The 17,592-nt window shown below is 43.1% G+C and overlaps 1 protein-coding gene across 2 annotated transcripts in view; it reads left to right on the forward strand.

The window, feature by feature from the left end:
• The window catches only part of SPACA7 (sperm acrosome associated 7), a 52,329-nt gene that overhangs the window by 14,748 nt on the left and 19,989 nt on the right, over positions 1–17,592 (forward strand). The window contains exons 2-6 of one of the 2 annotated variants that reach the window (XM_017502238.2): positions 511–567; positions 5,447–5,536; positions 6,429–6,536; positions 8,432–8,512; positions 12,733–12,744. In XM_017502238.2, coding sequence (XP_017357727.1) covers positions 511–567; positions 5,447–5,536; positions 6,429–6,536; positions 8,432–8,512; positions 12,733–12,744 — 348 coding nt within the window. Of the gene's footprint in view, positions 1–510; positions 568–5,446; positions 5,537–6,428; positions 6,537–8,431; positions 8,526–12,732; positions 12,745–17,592 lie in introns of both variants that reach the window. The other variant, XR_005196105.1, reaches the window with a different exon arrangement.

The following is a 17,592-nucleotide window of genomic DNA, read 5'->3' on the forward strand; positions in this document are numbered from 1 at the left end:
GCTTCATGATGGAGCCATAGCATTGCACGCCGTTTTCCCATTTCCCCAGAACATGTTTCGAAGCTTCCAGGTGCATGCATTGCGGGAGCCATTCATGAAGGAGGTCAAAGTGTTGCTTTCGCAAAAGGAGATGTGCCCTCTCACTTTGCTTACCCCAAAACAGCTGAATGAGCCCAAACTCCTTGGGACTGGGAGTTTGTGTCAGCCTCTCAAGGGTAATTCCAGAGACCAGGAGGGCAGGCTCAGCTCAGAGCCCCTGGGCAACCGTCCTCCATTTTCACAGCCAGCCCAGAGGTGTTCGTTTCCCTGCATTTTCCAGACAAGAAGCCCAAATTCCAGAGAACTTTCCCAGGGCGTTCTCTCTTCACCCACAGGAGGGTCTGGAACTCAGGCAGGGCTCCTTCCTCTAGAGGGGGCTGGTGGGCACCCACAAAACCATATCCACTTAAAGAGAAGCAAATGCAAATTCAATGAACATTGTTAAACTATAGGGCTTTTATTTCCCCCTAGGTTCAACCACTGAAATGTCATTCAGCTCAAAACATCAGGATATGCCTGGAGTGCTTGGTAGGGAAGCCCCTCCTATCAACCTCTGAAGGGGGCTGGATGGTTGTCTGTGGCTGTTTCCCAGATAACCTGGTACATGCTACAGACAGGTGGAGGGAACTGATTGGTTTGAGACTAGACTCACACCCCCAGGGCCCAAAGCTTTAGTGTTGACATCTAAGAGTCAAACTCTCAAGAAATTAAGGAAAGCATTACATATAAAAAGTGCCTGGGAGCCTTGCTTCTCAAAGTGAGGTCCGAGGACCCGAAGCATCAGCATCACCTGGGAGCTTGCTAGAAAGGCCCAGGGCAAGCTGGGCCCAGCCCTCCAGCACAGCACCGCACTCAACCTGATGCCGCTGATTCCTGTGCCCCTGAGAGGCACCGCGGCTCAGCCGTCCCCTCCTCCACGGCCTCAGCCCTGCCAGCCCCCTGGGGAGATGGTGGAAACCACAGGCACCCTGGTCTTACCCCAGGCATGCAGGCCGTGCTGCCTGGACTGGGCCTGGTGCCTCTGTGCTTCTCTAGAGCTCTGCAGGTGATGCTAAAATACAGCCGCTGAGAACCGCTGCCCCGGGCCGCGGCCGCCCAGTAGAAACACAGCGCAAGCCACAGATGTGCTTTCCATTGTCTAGTGGCCACATTAAAAAGACACAGATGAAACTCATTGTAATAACATTTTATTTTGTGTGATGATTTCAACATGTGATCAATGTAAAATCATTAATGAGGCATTTTCAGTGTTTCCATCACACGGAATCCTCACAATTCAGTGTGTCCCCTGCACTTCACGTGCGTGGACAGCCACGCTCCAGCGTGTGAACGTGTGGCCAGGGTCACCTCGTGGGCAGTGCCCGCAGTCCTGCTCCAATCTCTCATTTTACATGTGGGGACACTGAGTCCTGGAGTGCTGGGTCTCAGAGCCTGGGTCCTGACTCGCGCTCACATGGGTGCCCGTGGGAAGCAGTCACCTCCCGAGGCCTCTCTGCCTGTATTGCCTGTGGAGTGGGGTCAGGAGTAGAGAGCGGGGCCACCTTCCACCCGACAAGGTATGGACTGTGGCTAAAGAGGCTGCACAGCCTGGGACAGGGGCTCCCGTGGGAACGCAGGGGACACCAGGTGCTGGGCCCCTTCCAGGAGCTGCCACGGTAGGGAAGTCAGGCTCTGCTCTGTTTCCAGGTCTGGGTGGGAGAGGCCTAGGGAAAGCTCTGCCTGCCTGTGTGTTTGGTGGTTACGTGGATGGATGAGGCAGCGCTCCAGTGAATGAATGGATGTTCCCATTCTCGCTTCTGCCAGCCCCGTCCACTTTCCGGGTACTCAAGGGAACTGCCCCAGGCAGGAGTTATGCTCCCTGAGGTCAAGGGGAGTCGCCACCTACATGTGAGAGCCTCTGAGTCAGGCAGGGGCTGGGGCCTCACTAGGGCGAGGGAAGCCCAGGTCCTCTGCAGGCTTCAGCTGCGTGTGCTGGGGGCGGCTCAGCAGACGGGCAGCAAGAGGGAGTGTGTGGCTTTCTCTGCTCGGCTCTGAGTTGGAAGCGAGGACAAAAGCCAGAGGAGCTGTCGGTGATGAATCCAGCGCTGGCCTCCTGGGGCCGGGTGGTACAGGGGTGCGGTTTGGCTGCCTGAGTTGTTGCTGGAGGAGGTCTGACTTCCTGCAAGTTTGACTGTGGGGCAGGCAGGTCTCCTGGACTGGCTGCTGTGGATGTGGTCAGCTCTGCTTTGATGGATGGGCTTGTCATTGTTTGTATTTAACCTCTCCTCTCTCAAAAAATTCAACCATCAGCAATTAGACATGGTTTGAAAACAAAGATCTTTCTAACCTTGTTCCACCTGCTGGCTTCATCTCTACCTAAAGCGTTTTTCTATCCCTGACCAATCTCCCCGTGGGTGGGGAGGTCTGTGGAAGGGTCAAGGCAGCCTTTAGCCATGGGCAGCTCACCGTGGGTGAGCCTCTCTTTGGCCCCCAGAGCTGTGGCTGCTCCCTGAGCAGGGGCATGCCTCACCACAGCTGGGCCACCAACCGCCCACCTTGAGGACTCCCAGGGTGTCCGCAGTTTGTGGAGTTTGGGGTCCCCAGGGGGCCACTCCTGGCTTCGGGCATGGAGTGGACTGGCTCATACTGGACCAGGTCAGGGACCGTGGGTGAAGTTGTTAGAGATGGAGCGTTGCAGAGACAGCCCATCCGCCACGAACAGCAGTGACCCCAGTAACGACGAGGTAACTGAAGCCAGGGTCGGCCAGGAAGTTCAGGCAATGCCGCAGAAGGGCCCACTCCTTAGGGCTGGTCTGCTGAATCCCGACCTCTGCCTGCCCCCATCTGCCCTGGGGCCATCCGCCCTTGGTGGGTGCTCTGTTCCTGCTGACCTGCCCTGCCTGGTCACGGCTATAGAATCTTGCCCCCGGACATGGCTGGCTGGAGTGGGACAGAGACCAGGGACCGAGGCTGGGCCATCCTTGGCCCCCAGCACCTGTGCAGTGTCTGGTTCAGATGGGTGCCTAGTAAGTGCTTATCATTCAAATGCATATCCACTCTTCCCAGGCCCCCGTATCTCACTGGACACCATGACTGTTTAGGAACTTGGAATTCCTAGGATTGGTGCTCTGTCCAGTCCCTGGCTAAGGTCTCCGCAAGGTGAGGTGGAGGTCGGCATCTGCCAGGGCAGTGCTGTAGCTGAGACCGCAGCTGGCCCAGCGGACAGAGCCTGAGGGGCAGCACCCAGCCCCTTGGCTGGGATCCTGGGCACCCACAGCTAAGAGGGAGATGGCACCCGGCTCGGGTCCGGCAGTTCTGCAACACGAGGCCGTGTCCCTGAGGTCATCCTGGCCTCTCCTCGAGCTCATGCCTCATGATCAAGGATGGTGCCCACAGCGCCTGACACCTCGTCCACTCCCAGGGCAGGAGCGGGGGTACAGGCCTGGACACTGGTTCTCTTTCGTCAGGAGGAGCAAATTCCTCATGGAGCTGGTAGTCCTGCCTACTATATGGGCCTGTAGCCCACCTGGCTGCAGGGGGCCTCCCTGGGGGCACACATTGCCAAACCCCGCTCTGTAGGTGAGGAAGAGGGAGAACGTGACTGCTGGGCAGGATACCAACAGCCCAGGGCGGAAGCATTTTTCTCAGGGGCGTTGGTGGCATCTTCATTTCCAGTGGCATTTCAGCCTCTTCCCCTTTACCCTGGAATTCCGCATGAGCTGGTTGTGGGGTGACCAGCCACCCGCTTTGCCTGGGGCTGAGGAGCTCCTGGTTGAGGGACTTTCCGTGCTAAACCCGGTGGGCCCCAGCAAACCAGGACCCACTGCCTGCCCAGCACTGCAGCCTGGTCTGGGGACTGCACTGCAGAGACCGGTGACTCTCAGCTGCCGTGACACCTGGCCATGGCCCAGGCTCCATGCTGAGTGCCTTCTGCATACACTGCGTCATTTGACCCTCAGAAAAGCCCACAGGCAAACACACACCCCGTTTTACAGACAGAAAACCGAAGGTCAGAGCCATGAGGGCACTGGTCCAAGATGACATTCTGGCAGGAGCGGAGCCCGCGTGTGGGTCTGGGTCTGCCGGACACAAAGCCCAGGGCTGTCATGGTAAAAGGTCCCCAGGAGGGGCCACAGGGACATAAAGGAAGAAAATGAGGCCGCGCTGATGCAGAGCTCAGGAGTGACGCTCGCTCACACAGGGAGGGCAGCTTCGGGAGAGCCTCAGAGATGGAACAGAGGGACCCAGGGCAGGAAGGAGGCTTAGGACCAGGTCTGGGCTGAGCGTCATTACCACTGGGGGACAATGTTCAGTGTCCAGGATGTCCAGATGGTCTCAGTGATTCTGAAATTATTGAGGGAGGCAGCGGCCTGCCCACCCAGACAAGGTTCTTTTGAAAGTCAAGTCCCACGTCCCCTGGGTTCCTGGTCCCCAGTCACTGTGTGCACAGACGGCCTTGGGGACAGCAGGACCAGGGCCAGCCCCGCGGTCTGACTCTAATGTGTTCTTGTGTGCTTCTCCCAAGATGAAATTCTAGTCCAGGAGATTTTGGATCAGAATAAAACATCGACTGAAATGCCAAGTACAGCATCAACATTACTAACAACAATAAGTAAGGAAAAAAGCAAAAGTATTCCCCTTTTTAGCCCTCGAATTGTACTTATTCCTGGAGGTCTGTGGTATTGCGTACATGACCCTATGATTTGAGCATTAAGACCAGCTACTTCTGGGGCAAGGGCACATGGAGATGTGAACACTGCGGTGTCCAAAACCATTTCTGCAGCTTCCGGAGGCGGAGGAAGTCAACCCTAGACTGGCAGGGATGATTCCCTTTACTCTGGGATCTCTGGAGAGCGCGTTCAGGCACGTTCTCGCCCTCAGGAGCCACTGCAGGAACGCAGGGCACAGGAACATGAGAAGTCTGCTCTAACCAGCACTTTATAGTTCAGCACGCACTAAGAGAGCAGGGCAGTTCTCATGACCCCATTTGACAGAAGGTAAAACCAAGGTCTGGCAAATGACTTGCCCAGCGCCACACAGTGAGTCACGAACAAACACAAACAACACGCTTTCCCCAAGTGCAGCTTCACGTGATCAAAGACATATGCAAGTAAATAGGACAGCTCATTTAAAACCAAGACTGTGTATTAAATCAGCAGTTGCCCAGGAGAGAACTGGGTATCAGAAATCCCTACGCAGTGCCTGAAAACGCATTCAGCAGCAGGAAGTCGAGGATGTCCAGTCAGTCTCAGTGTTTCTGAAATTATTGAGGGAGGCCCACCCAGACAAGGTTCTTTCGAAAGTCAAGTCCCACGTCCCCTGGGTTCCTGGTCCCCAGTCACTGTGTGCACAGACGGCCTTGGGGACAGCAGCACCAGGGCCAGCCCCACGGTCTGACTCTAACGTGTTCTTGTTTGCTTCTCCCAAGATGAAATTCTAGTCCAGGAGATTTTGGATCCGAATAGAACAGCATCGACTGAAATGCCAAGTACAGCATCAACATTATCAACAACAATACGTAAGGAAAAAAGCAAAATTCCCCTTTTTAGCCCTCAAATTGCACTTATTCCTAGAGGTCTGTGGTATTGCATACATGACCCTCTGATTTGAGCATTAAGACCAGCTATTTCTGGGGCAAGGGCACATGGAGATGTGAACACTACGGTGTCCAAAACCATTTCTGCAGCTTCCGGAGGCAGAGGGAGTCAACCCTAGACTGGCAGGGATGATTCCCTTTACTCTGGGATCTCTGGAGAGCGCGTTCAGGCACGTTCTCGCCCTCAGGAGCCACTGCAGGAACGCAGGGCACAGGAACATGAGAAGTCTGCTCTAACCAGCACTTTATAGTTCAGCACGCACTAAGAGAGCAGGGCAGTTCTCATGACCCCATTTGACAGAAGGTAAAACCAAGGTCTGGCAAATGACTTGCCCAGCGCCACGCAGTGAGTCACGAATAAACACAAACAACGCGCTTTCCCCAAGTGCAGCTTCACGTGGTCGAAGACATATGCAAGTAAATAGGACAGCTCATTTAAAACCAAGACAGTGTATTAAATCAGCAGTTGCCCAGGAGAGAACTGGGTATCAGAAATCCCCACGCAGTGCCTGAAAACGCATTCAGCAGCAGGAAAGTTCAGCACTCTTTTGAAATCTTGCATCCGGATGTAAATTCTAGTTCCCAGGACTGGTTTACCCGCCATCTGCCAAAGCCCACACCACTGGTTCAAGGGGGTCAGGGAATGCCTGACTCTGTTTACACGTTAACTTGCCAACGCACATTTCCAAATAGAGCTTGCAAACCAAATTAGCATCCCATCCCTACACCGTATAATAAAGTATGGGCCAAAAATGTTCATACATGTGTAATCAAGAAAACTTTTCCCCATTTTTTTTCATGTTCTTCATTGAAGATGCTGGTATTGATGAGAATTATCAAGCGGGTGGTTCTGAGAATTATCATGAATTATTAGAGAATCTACAGTTTTCTTCTGGCACTGAGGACAAAATTTCCAATGACGGTAAATGCAACCCAGCAATTACCCCTGCCCAAGTCCAGCTGTAACAGGAGAGGCAGGAGTCAGGCAGAACCAGGCGGAAACATCTCCTTGGTGGAGGATAAATCTTTGGTGGGAGAACGTGCCTGCTTCCCCAGGTTGGGCAGATCTCCCAGTCTCTGTTGGGATTGAGGGACCCCCAGCACCCCTACCCGCTGCCATGGGGCTGACCCTGGAAAAACCACAGCTCAGGGAAGCACAGCAGAAATGTCTCGGGGCAAGCAGATGCCAGGACAGGAAGGCAGGTGCTGCCACAATGCCTGGCCCCTTCTCCCAAAGCTTCAGCCACGTCACTTCTCCTTCGCAGGACAGGTGCAGAGAGAGCCAGAGTGCCCCCTGGGGTTTCCCCCAGAAGTGGGGAAAAGCCTCTGTCCAACAGATGAGTCTGCTGGGAAAAAATCAGTACGCAAAGGCCCTGAGGATAAGACGCTTGGACCCCACGGGGAGGGGGGTGGTGAAACACATCCTCTTTACCCTGGAGGTTCAAAACCAGAAAGGGCACATGTATATGACCAGGTGTGTAAGTCCGTTCTCATGCTGCTATAACAAACTACCGGAGGCTGAGTAACTTAGAAAGAAAACAGGTGTAATTGGTTCGTGGTTCTGCAGGCTGTGCAGGAGGCATAGCTGGGAGGCCTCAGGAAACTTAGAATCACGTCAGAAGAGCACAGGGGAGCATGCACATCTTCACATGGAGACAGGAGAGAGAGAGTGAAGGGGGAGGCGTTACCCACTTACAAACAACCAGACTTCATGAGAACTCACTGTCGTGAGAACAGCAAGCGGGAAATCTGCCCCCATGATCTGATCATCCCCCACCAGGTTCCTCCCCCAACACTGGGGTTACATTTTGACATGAGATTTGGTTGGGGACACAGAGCCAAGCCGTATCAAGGACACACATGTAGGACATCTGTGGTGTTCCCCACACACAGGACCAGCTCACAGATCCACAGTCTGATGGTGTACCAGGAGCAAAGCATTTCTGTAGGGGCCCAGGAATCTGCATCCATTACCCCAAACAGTCCCCCGACTAAGACAGAATCTGGAGCTGGGAAGGACTGAACTAGTTTTTTCAAGGCTTAAACAAGAATAAGATTCTATTTAAAATTAACATGAATACCTAATTTGTCTGCCTTATGGTTAGAGTGGTGTTTGCCAACCGGTGATTTTCTCTTTCTGCCATTGCGTCTCCATTTATTAATTGGGATTCTGTTTTAAGTAAGTGCTGCCTCCACTCCCCGGTTGGTTTATGTATTCAGTTGTTTATTACTGTCTACATGGGCTCCTGGGGATTTACCGTAGTCTGTGGGTTATAAAACACTAACACCATTACTGATTGTGAGCCAAGAACTGAGTGTTCAGTAAGTTCAATGGCACAGCATTCCTTCTGGGCCCTCTCCACAGACAGAGCTAGGAAACGTATCCCTGCAAATCACAGATCCATGCAAAGCTTCCCTTTCTGCTCACCCTTTCTTCCTATCCCAGTTTTGTAGCCGTGATCTTTTGTATGTCTTTTCTGTTGTTTGCAGCATTTTGCCATTTCAAACACAGCTGCGGTGAGCAGCCTGATCACAGGTGTTTTCAAACTGTTGGAAATTATCTCGAGGGATAATTATCTCCAGGGTCAATTCTTAGCATTGGGAGGTTGGGTCAAAGGACGTCTGGAGGAGTGAATATGTAGTTTTAATAGTCAGATGAGGCCTGGCTCTGTGTTCACATATTGAGTTTCCAAAACATATTTTCAAATAAAACTTGAAAATGATATTAGCATTTCAACTTAGCATTTTTTTAAATAAATGACCAAAATGCTTATAACTGTGTAATCAAGAACATTTTCCCCATATTCATCATTGAAGAAACCAGTGCTAATGCGAATCTCCATGGTGCTCATTCTGAGAATTATCACGGGCCACAGGTGTCTCCTGACAGTGAGGAGAGTTTCCAGCAAAGGTAAACGTGCCCTGCCCATGCTCAGAGCTCCACAGGAGAGATGGAGGCAGAAGTGTGTGAGGTGACTGTCTCCCTCCAGCCTCGCCACAATGCCTTGTTATACCATTAGGTTTCCAACAACCTCGTCATGATGAGAAGCGGTATTTGTGTTACTTTTGTTTGTAACTGTCTCATTATGAGTGAGTTTGAAACTTTCCTATGTTTAAGAGCCATTTTTATATCACTTTTGTAAATGTTGCATTTATTACATTTTCCCATTTTCCTTTAGGGTTTTGGGGTTTTTTTGCCTCAATTTCTCAAAGCTGTTTATATTTTAAGAACATTAAAACTTTGAGATACATGATTGATATAGAGATGACAGACTGATTGATAGATTGATAAATGGATAGATAGATGATTGTTGGAACTTATTAGTTGACTTTTGACTACGTTTATAATTTTTCATGCAAAAAAAGTCAGTTTTTATATAGACAAAATTATCCATTTCTGACTGCCTTTAGCTTTGAATCTGAGTTAGAAAGTCTTTCTCCACACTGAGGCTAAAGAGGAATTTGTTTTCCTCCAGTATTTACAGGACTTCATCCGCTATGTCCAATCACCGCTCCATTTGGAGTTTATCCCTGAGCATGGTGTGAGGTGTTCCCAATTTTATCTTTTTATGAATGGCTACCCAGTTATTCCTGAACCATGTTTTAAAGGCCCATCTTTGCCCATGGTTTGCAAAGCCACACGTATTACACACTGAGTTTTCCTGTGTGTGACTATCTCGTCTGGGCCATGCAGCACGGTCCTCTACTAAGGGGCCAGCACCACAGTGTGCTATTCAGACTGTATTTTAACCACTGAGACACATTTCCCTCTCTTAGTTCTTCATTTTAGCTTTTCTTTTTCCATGTTTCCCTGATTATAGTTTTGGTAACATGTCTAATTTCTTTTCCTTGAGTTTGATTATATTTTTATTGGGACTGCATTACATTTGTAAAGTAATTTAGAAAATAACTGGAATTTTTACAATGTTGAACGGTTTATCTAAGAATAAGTAATGTCTTTCCATTTGCTCAATGTCATTTTCTAACTTTTAGGAATATTTTTAAGTCTTCCTTGTATAGGTGTTATACTGTCACGATAAGCTTATTTCTAAGTATTCAGTCTACTTTCTTGCCATTAGAAGCAAGATTTTTATCTATCACTGTGTACTTTACTGGTTTTTTTAATATGAATGCCTTGATTTCTGTCGGTTAATTTTTTTATCCTACTTACTGAAGTCTTTCCTTGCTTATCTTTATCATTGATTACCTAGGGTTTTCCAGATATGCCATATAATCATCTGTTCAATAGAAATGCCTTTCTTCTTCTTTACCAATTTTTATGCAACTCATTGATGTCTCTTGCCTAATTCCATTGACTGATATATCCAGGATGATGTTTAATAGAACAGTAGTGGAGTGAGTGGGCATTCTTGCCTTGTTCATAGCCTTTATAGAAATGCCTATAGTGTTTATCCAGCAAGTAAGATTCTGGCTTTGAAACAGAGGCATACGTATTTTAACACGTAAAGAAAGCATCCATCAATGATTGAACATTTTGTCAAAGTCTTTTTCCTTATTTTTGGAACCAATAGTTTTTTTTCTTTAGATCTATGTAATAAAGTGAATGATATTAATGAGTTTCCTAATACTGAACAAACCTTGCATTTCTAAAATAAATTCCATTTGGTCATGTTGATTATATTCTTAGAATGCTATTGGATTTAACTTCCCAATATTTTATTTCATATTTTTGCATCCAAATACACAAATGACATTAGTCTCTGGTGGGTTTGTTTAACCTCTCTTTATCAGGTTGAAATAACGATGTTATAATAAAAAATGTATAATAAAAAGTTAGAAAATTTTCTTTCTTTTTAGGTTCTTATAGAGCATCAGAAGCATTTGGTCTTTTAAAATATATGAGAAATACTCTGTAAAACCATCTCTTCCTGGTGCTTTTTCTGGGGTAGTCCTTAATAACTTTATTTCTTCTTGGAAAAGTGATTCATTTAGGTTTCTTAATCAGTGGGGTCAATTTAACCATCTAAATTTTTTTAGAAAGTTATCTATTTCTTCTAGGTTTTCAAATGTATTTGCATAGAGGTCTTTAAATCATCTCCTGATTTTAAAAAATATTCTTGTTTCCATTATTTTCTCTTTATGATTTCTTGTTTTGTAAGTTTATGCTTAATCATTTTCTTCTTGATCAAGTAAGCCAGTGATCTGTCTAGTTTTTTAATTTCCATAGGTTTGGGGGGAAAGGGGGTGTTTGGTTACATAAATAAATTCTTAAGTTGTGATTTCTTATATTTTGGCATACCCATCACTGGAACAGTATACACTGTACCCAATTTATAGTCTTTTATCCCCAACTCCCCTCCCACACTTCCCCCCAAGTTCCCAAAGTCCATTGTGTCATTCTTATGCCTTTGAATCCTCTAGCTTAGCTCCCACTTATGAGTGAGAACATACAATGTTTGGTTTCCCATTCCTGAGTTACTGCACTTAGAATAATGGTCTCTAGTTCCATCCAGGCTACTATGAAAGCCGTTATTTCATTTCTTTTTATAGCTGAGTAGTAATTCATGGCATACACATACCACAATTTCTTTATCCACTCATTGATTTATGGGCTTTTGGGCTGATTCCATATCTTTGCAACTGCAAATTGTGCTGTGATAAGCATGCATGTGCAAGTATCTTTTTCATATAATAACTTATTTTCCTCTGGGTAGATACACAGTAGTGGAATTGCTGGATCAAATGGTAGTTCTACTTTTAGTTTTTAAAGTAATCTCCACACTGTTTTTCATAGTGGTTGTACTACTTTACATTCCCACCAGCAGTGTAGAAGTGTTCCCTTTTCACCACATCCACATCGACATCTATTTTTTTTCGTTTTTTTATTATGGCCACTCTTGCAGGAGTGAGGTGGTATAGCACTGTGGTTTTGATTTGCATTTCCCTGATTAGTGATGTTCAGCATTTTTTCAAATGTTTGTTGGCTGTTTGTATATCTTCTTTTGAGAATTGACTATTCATGTCCTTAGCCTACTTTTTGATGGGATTTTTTTTTTCTCACTGATTTTTTCCTTGTAGATTCTGGATATTAGTCCTTTGCCTGATGTATAGGTTGTGAAGATTTTCTCCCATTCTGTGGGTTGTCTGTTAACTCTGCTGATTATTTCTTTTGCTGTGCAGTAGTTTTTAGTTTCATTAAGTCCCATCTCTCTTTGTTTTTGTTGCATTTGGATTTGGGTTCGTGGTCATAAAGTCTTTGCCTAAGCCAACGTCTAGAAGGTTTTTTCCAATATTATCTTCTAAAATTTTTATGGTTTCAGGTCTTAGATTTAAGTCCTCAATCCATCTTGAGTGATTTTTGTATAAAGTGAGGGATGAGGATCCAATTTCATTCTTCTACATGTGGTTTGCCAATTATCCCAGCACCATTTGTTGAATAGGGTGTCCTTTCTCCACTTTATGTTTTTGTTTGCTTTATTGAAGATCAGTTGGCTACAAGTATTTGGCTTTATTTCTGGGTTCTCTATTCTGTTCTGTTGGTCTATGTGCCTGTTTTTACACTAGTACCATGCTGTTTTGATGACTATAGCCTTATAGTATAGTTTAAAGTCAGATAATGTGATGCCTCCGGATTTGTTCTTTTTGCTTAGTTTTCTTTGGCTATGCAGGTTCTTTTTTGGTTCCATATGGATTTTAGGACAAAATCCAGGGTTTTGATATACTAATTAGCTCCATTGTATTCTCTTCTTTACCTCATTAATTTCTGCCTTTGTGACTATTACCTTCTTTATTTTCTCTTATAGTTCACTTTCTTGCTCTTTTTCTAGTTTTAGACTTGAGTAATTCTTTTTTTTTCCTCTTACTGATAATGTTTAATACTACACTTCTTTAAATGTATTCCATAGATTCTCATGTATAGTGTTTTCATTATTATTTTCCAGAAATTCTGTCATTTTAGTTTGTATTTCCCTTTTAACCCAAAATTTTCCAATTCCCAGGTGGGAGAGCACTTTGTCTTTGTTTTTCATAATAATTTCTAGTTTTATTGCCCTGTGATCAGAAAGTACTATTTGTAATAGTTCTCCTTTCCAAAGTTGCTCATGATTATATAAATATACTCAATTTTTGTGAATGTTCCATAAGCACTTGAGAAACAGGTGTATTCTCCAGTGTCAAGATTTAACAGGAGTCTGGTGTGTGTTAATAATAGCCACCTTATTGATGGTGTTGTTTAGGTCTTCTCTTACATTTTTCACCTATTCAATCTGCCTTTTGTAAAGAATAGTGTATAAATTCTCTATTACAAATGTTTTTCTTTCTGTGTCTCCTTGCATTTTCTGTAGTTTTTGCTTTATGAATTTCCTGTGTTATTTGGTACATAGATTTTTATCAATATTATATCTTCATTGTGAGTTCAAACTTTTAGTATTAAAAACATACTTGTCATGTTAATGCTTTGAGGATTGGATTTTACTTTCTTTGCCATAAGGACCACTATCTCTAGGCCTTCATGTTAAATAATAAGATATATTTTGTCCATTCTTTGTTTTATTAGCTTACAATTTAAACTTTTATTTTTATTCATTTCCTTTTTTCTTCATTTTTTAAATTGTGCTAAAATACACTTAACAGAATTTGCCACAGTAAACATTTCTAACTGCACAGTTCCATGATGTTAAACACATTTGTATGTTGTACAACCATCACCACCATCTGTCTCCAGAATTCTATCATCTCAAATTGAAACTCTGTACCATTAACCAATAACTCCCCTTTCTGCCTCCCTCCAGGCTCTGGCAGCCACCATTCTACTTTCCGTCTCTATGAATTTGACTATCCAGGTGCCTCATATAAGTGGGATCACACAGTATTTGTCTTTCTGTGATTGGCTTATTTCATTTATCATAATGTCTTCAAGATTCATCCCTGTTCTAGAATATGTCAGAATTTTATCTCTTTTTAAGGCCAAGTAATTTGCAAATTACATATATAATAAGAGATTAATATTGAGAATATGTTTTAAAAACTCCTAAAACACAACAACAAATAACTCTATCTAAAAATTAGCAAAGGATTTGAATAGAGATTTCTTCCAAGAAGATTTACATGGCCAATAAGCACATGAAAAGAGGTTCACCATCACCAATCATTAGGGAAATACAAATCAAAACTACAATGAAATATTACCTCACACCCATTAGGATGGGCAACATTAATGGGTGAGTTAAGCCCATTTACATTATGGATGTGACTGATAATTCATCACAACTTTGTCAAAATATCATAAAATTATGTGGATTGTGTTACATTTGCTATGTGTCTTTAGAAGGCAAATATTCCTTGTCCTTTAAATTATAAACATTGTCTGTTGTTGGGTTTTAGGAGTTTTTATATATTCTGAATATTAATCTCTCATCATATATATATTTTGCAAATTACTTGGCCTTAAAAAGAAAATTCTGACACATAGTAAAACAGGGATGAACCTTGAAGATATTATGCTAAGTGAAATAAACCAATCACAGGACAAATACTGTGTGATTCCACTTATGTGAGGCACCTGAGTAGTCAAATTCAGACTATTAAAACAATAGCAAGTACTGAAGAGGATGCAGAGAAATGGGAAATCTTGTGCACTGTTGGTAGGATTGCAAAATGGTGCAGCCACTGCAGAAGACAAAAAATAAAATTACTGTTTGACCCAGCAATTACATTTCTGGGTATACACCCAAAATAACTGAATGCAGGGTTTTGAAGAGACACAGGACACACCATTACATTATTGATGTGATGGATAATTCATCATGACTCTGTGAAAATATAAAATTATGTGGCTTGTGTTACATTTGCTATATTTTTAGGAGGTAAATATTCCTGTTCTTTAAATTATAAAAAATACTTTGGGTATTTAAGAAAGTTTATATTTTTGTTCTAGTAATTACCTTTGTACTTACAACTTTTTAAATGTCCCTAATTCCCTTTTTTTCTTATTATATCATGTACTATCTAGTTTTTCAGTTTTTAATTTGTATATAATAGTTGCACATATTTACAGGGTACACTTAATATTTTGCTACATGCATACAATGTGTAATGATCAAATATGGGCAACTGAGATGTTCACACCTCAATCATTTATCATTTATTTGTGTTGAGAACATTCCACATATTCTCTTCCAGTAATTTTGAAATATACAATAAAATGCTGTTAACTGTAATTGCCCTACTGTGCTGCTAAACGCTAGAACTTATTTCTTCTATGTAACTGTGTTTTTGTTCCCCTTAACCAATCTCTATTTCCTTCTCCTCTTTTACTTTCCCATTCTCTGGTAACCACCATTCTATCTCTACCTCCATAAGATCAATTTTTTTAGCTCCAACATGTGAGTGAGAGCATGTGCTATTAGGCTCTGTGCCTTTCACTTAACCTAATGTCCTCTAGTTCCACCTATGTTGCCGCAATTGACATGATTTTATTATTTTTATGGCTGAATAGTATTCCATGTGTATGTGTGCCATGGTTTCTTTATTCATTTATCCACTGATGGACACTTAGGTTGATACCATGTTTTGTCTATTGTAAATCGTATTGCAATGGCCATGGGAGTGTAAAGATTTCTTTGATGTACTGATTTGCTTTCTTTTAGAAATATACCCAACACATCAGTGGGCTTGCTAGATCATATGGTAGATTTGTTTTTAGTTGTTGAGGAACCTCCATACGATTTTCCATAGCAACTGAACTAGTTTACACTCCCACCAAGAGTGCACAAGGATTCCCTCTTGTTCTTCATTCTTACCAGAATCTGATGTTGCCTGTGTTTTCAAAAAAAGTTATTTTAACTGGGATGAGATGATATCTCATTGTGGTTTTGATTTGCATTTCCCTGGTGATGAATGCTTTTCACATACCTATGGGCCACTGTATGGCTTCTTTTGAGAATGTCAGTTCAGATCTTTTGCCCATTTTTAAATTAGATTTTTTTTCTATAGGGTTGTTTGAGCTCCTTATGTATTCTGGTTATTAATTTCTTGTCAGATGGATAGTTCGCGAATATTTTCTCCCATTCTTTAAGTTGTCTCTTCACCTTGTTGATTGTTTCATTAGTTGTGTAGGAGCTTTTTAGCTAGATGTAATCCTAATTGTCTATTTTTGCTTTTGTTGCCTGTGCTTTTAAGATCTTACTCAAAAATATTTGCCCAAATGTTCTAAAGTGTTTTCCTAAGTTTATTTCTAATGTTTTCATAGTTTCAGGTCTTACATTTAAGTATTTAATCCATTTTGAGTTGGTTTTTGTATATGGTGAGAGGTAAGGGTCAAGTTTCATTCTTCTGCATATGAATATTCAGTTCTCCCAGAACTATTTATTAAGCAGATTCTCCTTTTTCAAATGTATGTTCTTAGTGCCTTTGTCAAAAATGAATTGGCTATAAATGCATAGATTTACTTATAGATTCTCTATTCTGTCTATGTGGTCTATGTGTCTGTTTTTAGTGCATTTATTACCGATTTCTGCTTTGTGTTTACTATGAGACTTAAAAAACACATCCTATAACAAGTTATTTTAAACTAATAACAAATTAACTTTGATCACAAAGAAAATAAACAAGCAAAGAACAAACTAAAAATCCCTACACCTTATTTCCTCCTATATTTCTACCTTTTGTTGTCTCAATGTAAGTCTTTTTGTTTTGCCTATCTCTTTAAAAATTGTTACTATTCTTTAATAGATTTGTCTTTTCCTACTTATACTAAAGAGATGAGTGGTTTGCACACCACAATTACAGTATTAGAGTATTCTGAATTTTTCTGTCTCCTGACTTTTACCATTGAGTTTTATACATTCAGATTATTTCTTGTTGCACATTAGCAACATTTTCTTTCAGACTAAAGACTTCCTTTCAGGCTTTCTTGTAAGACACCTCTGGTTGGCATGAATTATCTGGCTTTTGTTTGTCTGGGAAAGTTTCTTTCTCAGGCTTGAAGCATAGCTTTGTTGAGTAAAGCATTCTTAGGTTGGAAGAATTTTTTTTTTCCATTAGCCCTTTAAATATGTCATCCAACTCCCTCCTGGTCTATAAAGTTTCCACTGAGAATTCTGCTGCCAGACGTATCCGAGCTTCTTTAGATGTTATTTGATTATTTTATCTTGCTTCTTTTATAATCTTTTCTTTGTCCTTTACATTTGAGAGCTTGATTATTAGATAAATTGGGGTAGTTTTACTTGGGTTGCATATTCTTGGTGATCTTTGATCTTCTTGTTCTTTGGTCTTCCTATCTTTCTCTAGGTTTGGAAAGTTCTCTGTTATCACTTCTTTGAATAGACTTTCTACCCTTGTCTTTTTCTCTACTCCTTCCTTAAGGCCAGGACTCCTGGATTTGTCCTTTCTTGATCTTATAAGTGTTCTTCATTCTTTTTTATTCATTTTTCCCCTCTGACTGTATATTTTTTAATGGCTTAACTATTAGTCCCTTTTGTGTTGCCACAAAGGGATACTTGAGGCTGGGTAATTTATAAAGAAAAGAGAATTATTTGGCTCACAGTTATGCACAGGAAGTAATGGTGCCAGCATTTGTCTCTGCTGGGGGTCTGAGGGAGTTTTTCCTCATGGCAGAAGGCAAGGTGAGCCAGTGTGTCACGTGATCAGAGAGGGAGCAAGAGGGAGTGATGGAAGGAGTTCCGCACTCTTGAACAACCAGCTCCTCTGTGAACTAAAAGAACAAGAACTCGTTAACGGGAAGGCACCAAGCCATTTATGAGAGATCCACCCTCATGACCCAAATACCTCCAAGTAGGCCCCATCTCCAACAGTGGGGATCACATTTCAACATGAGATTTGGAGGGGACAAACATTCAAACTATATCAGCCCGTTTTCAAGCCCAATTCTTCTGTCTGATCAATTCTGCTATTGAGGCACTCTGATGAATTTTTCAGTTTTTAATTATGTTTTTCAGCTCCAGGATTTCATTATTTATTATTATCTCAATCTTGTGTTAAATTAATCTGATAAATTT

This window comes from Cebus imitator, unplaced genomic scaffold (assembly GCF_001604975.1).
Source record: "Cebus imitator isolate Cc_AM_T3 unplaced genomic scaffold, Cebus_imitator-1.0 Scaffold14, whole genome shotgun sequence".
Taxonomy (NCBI): Eukaryota; Metazoa; Chordata; class Mammalia; order Primates; family Cebidae; genus Cebus; species Cebus imitator.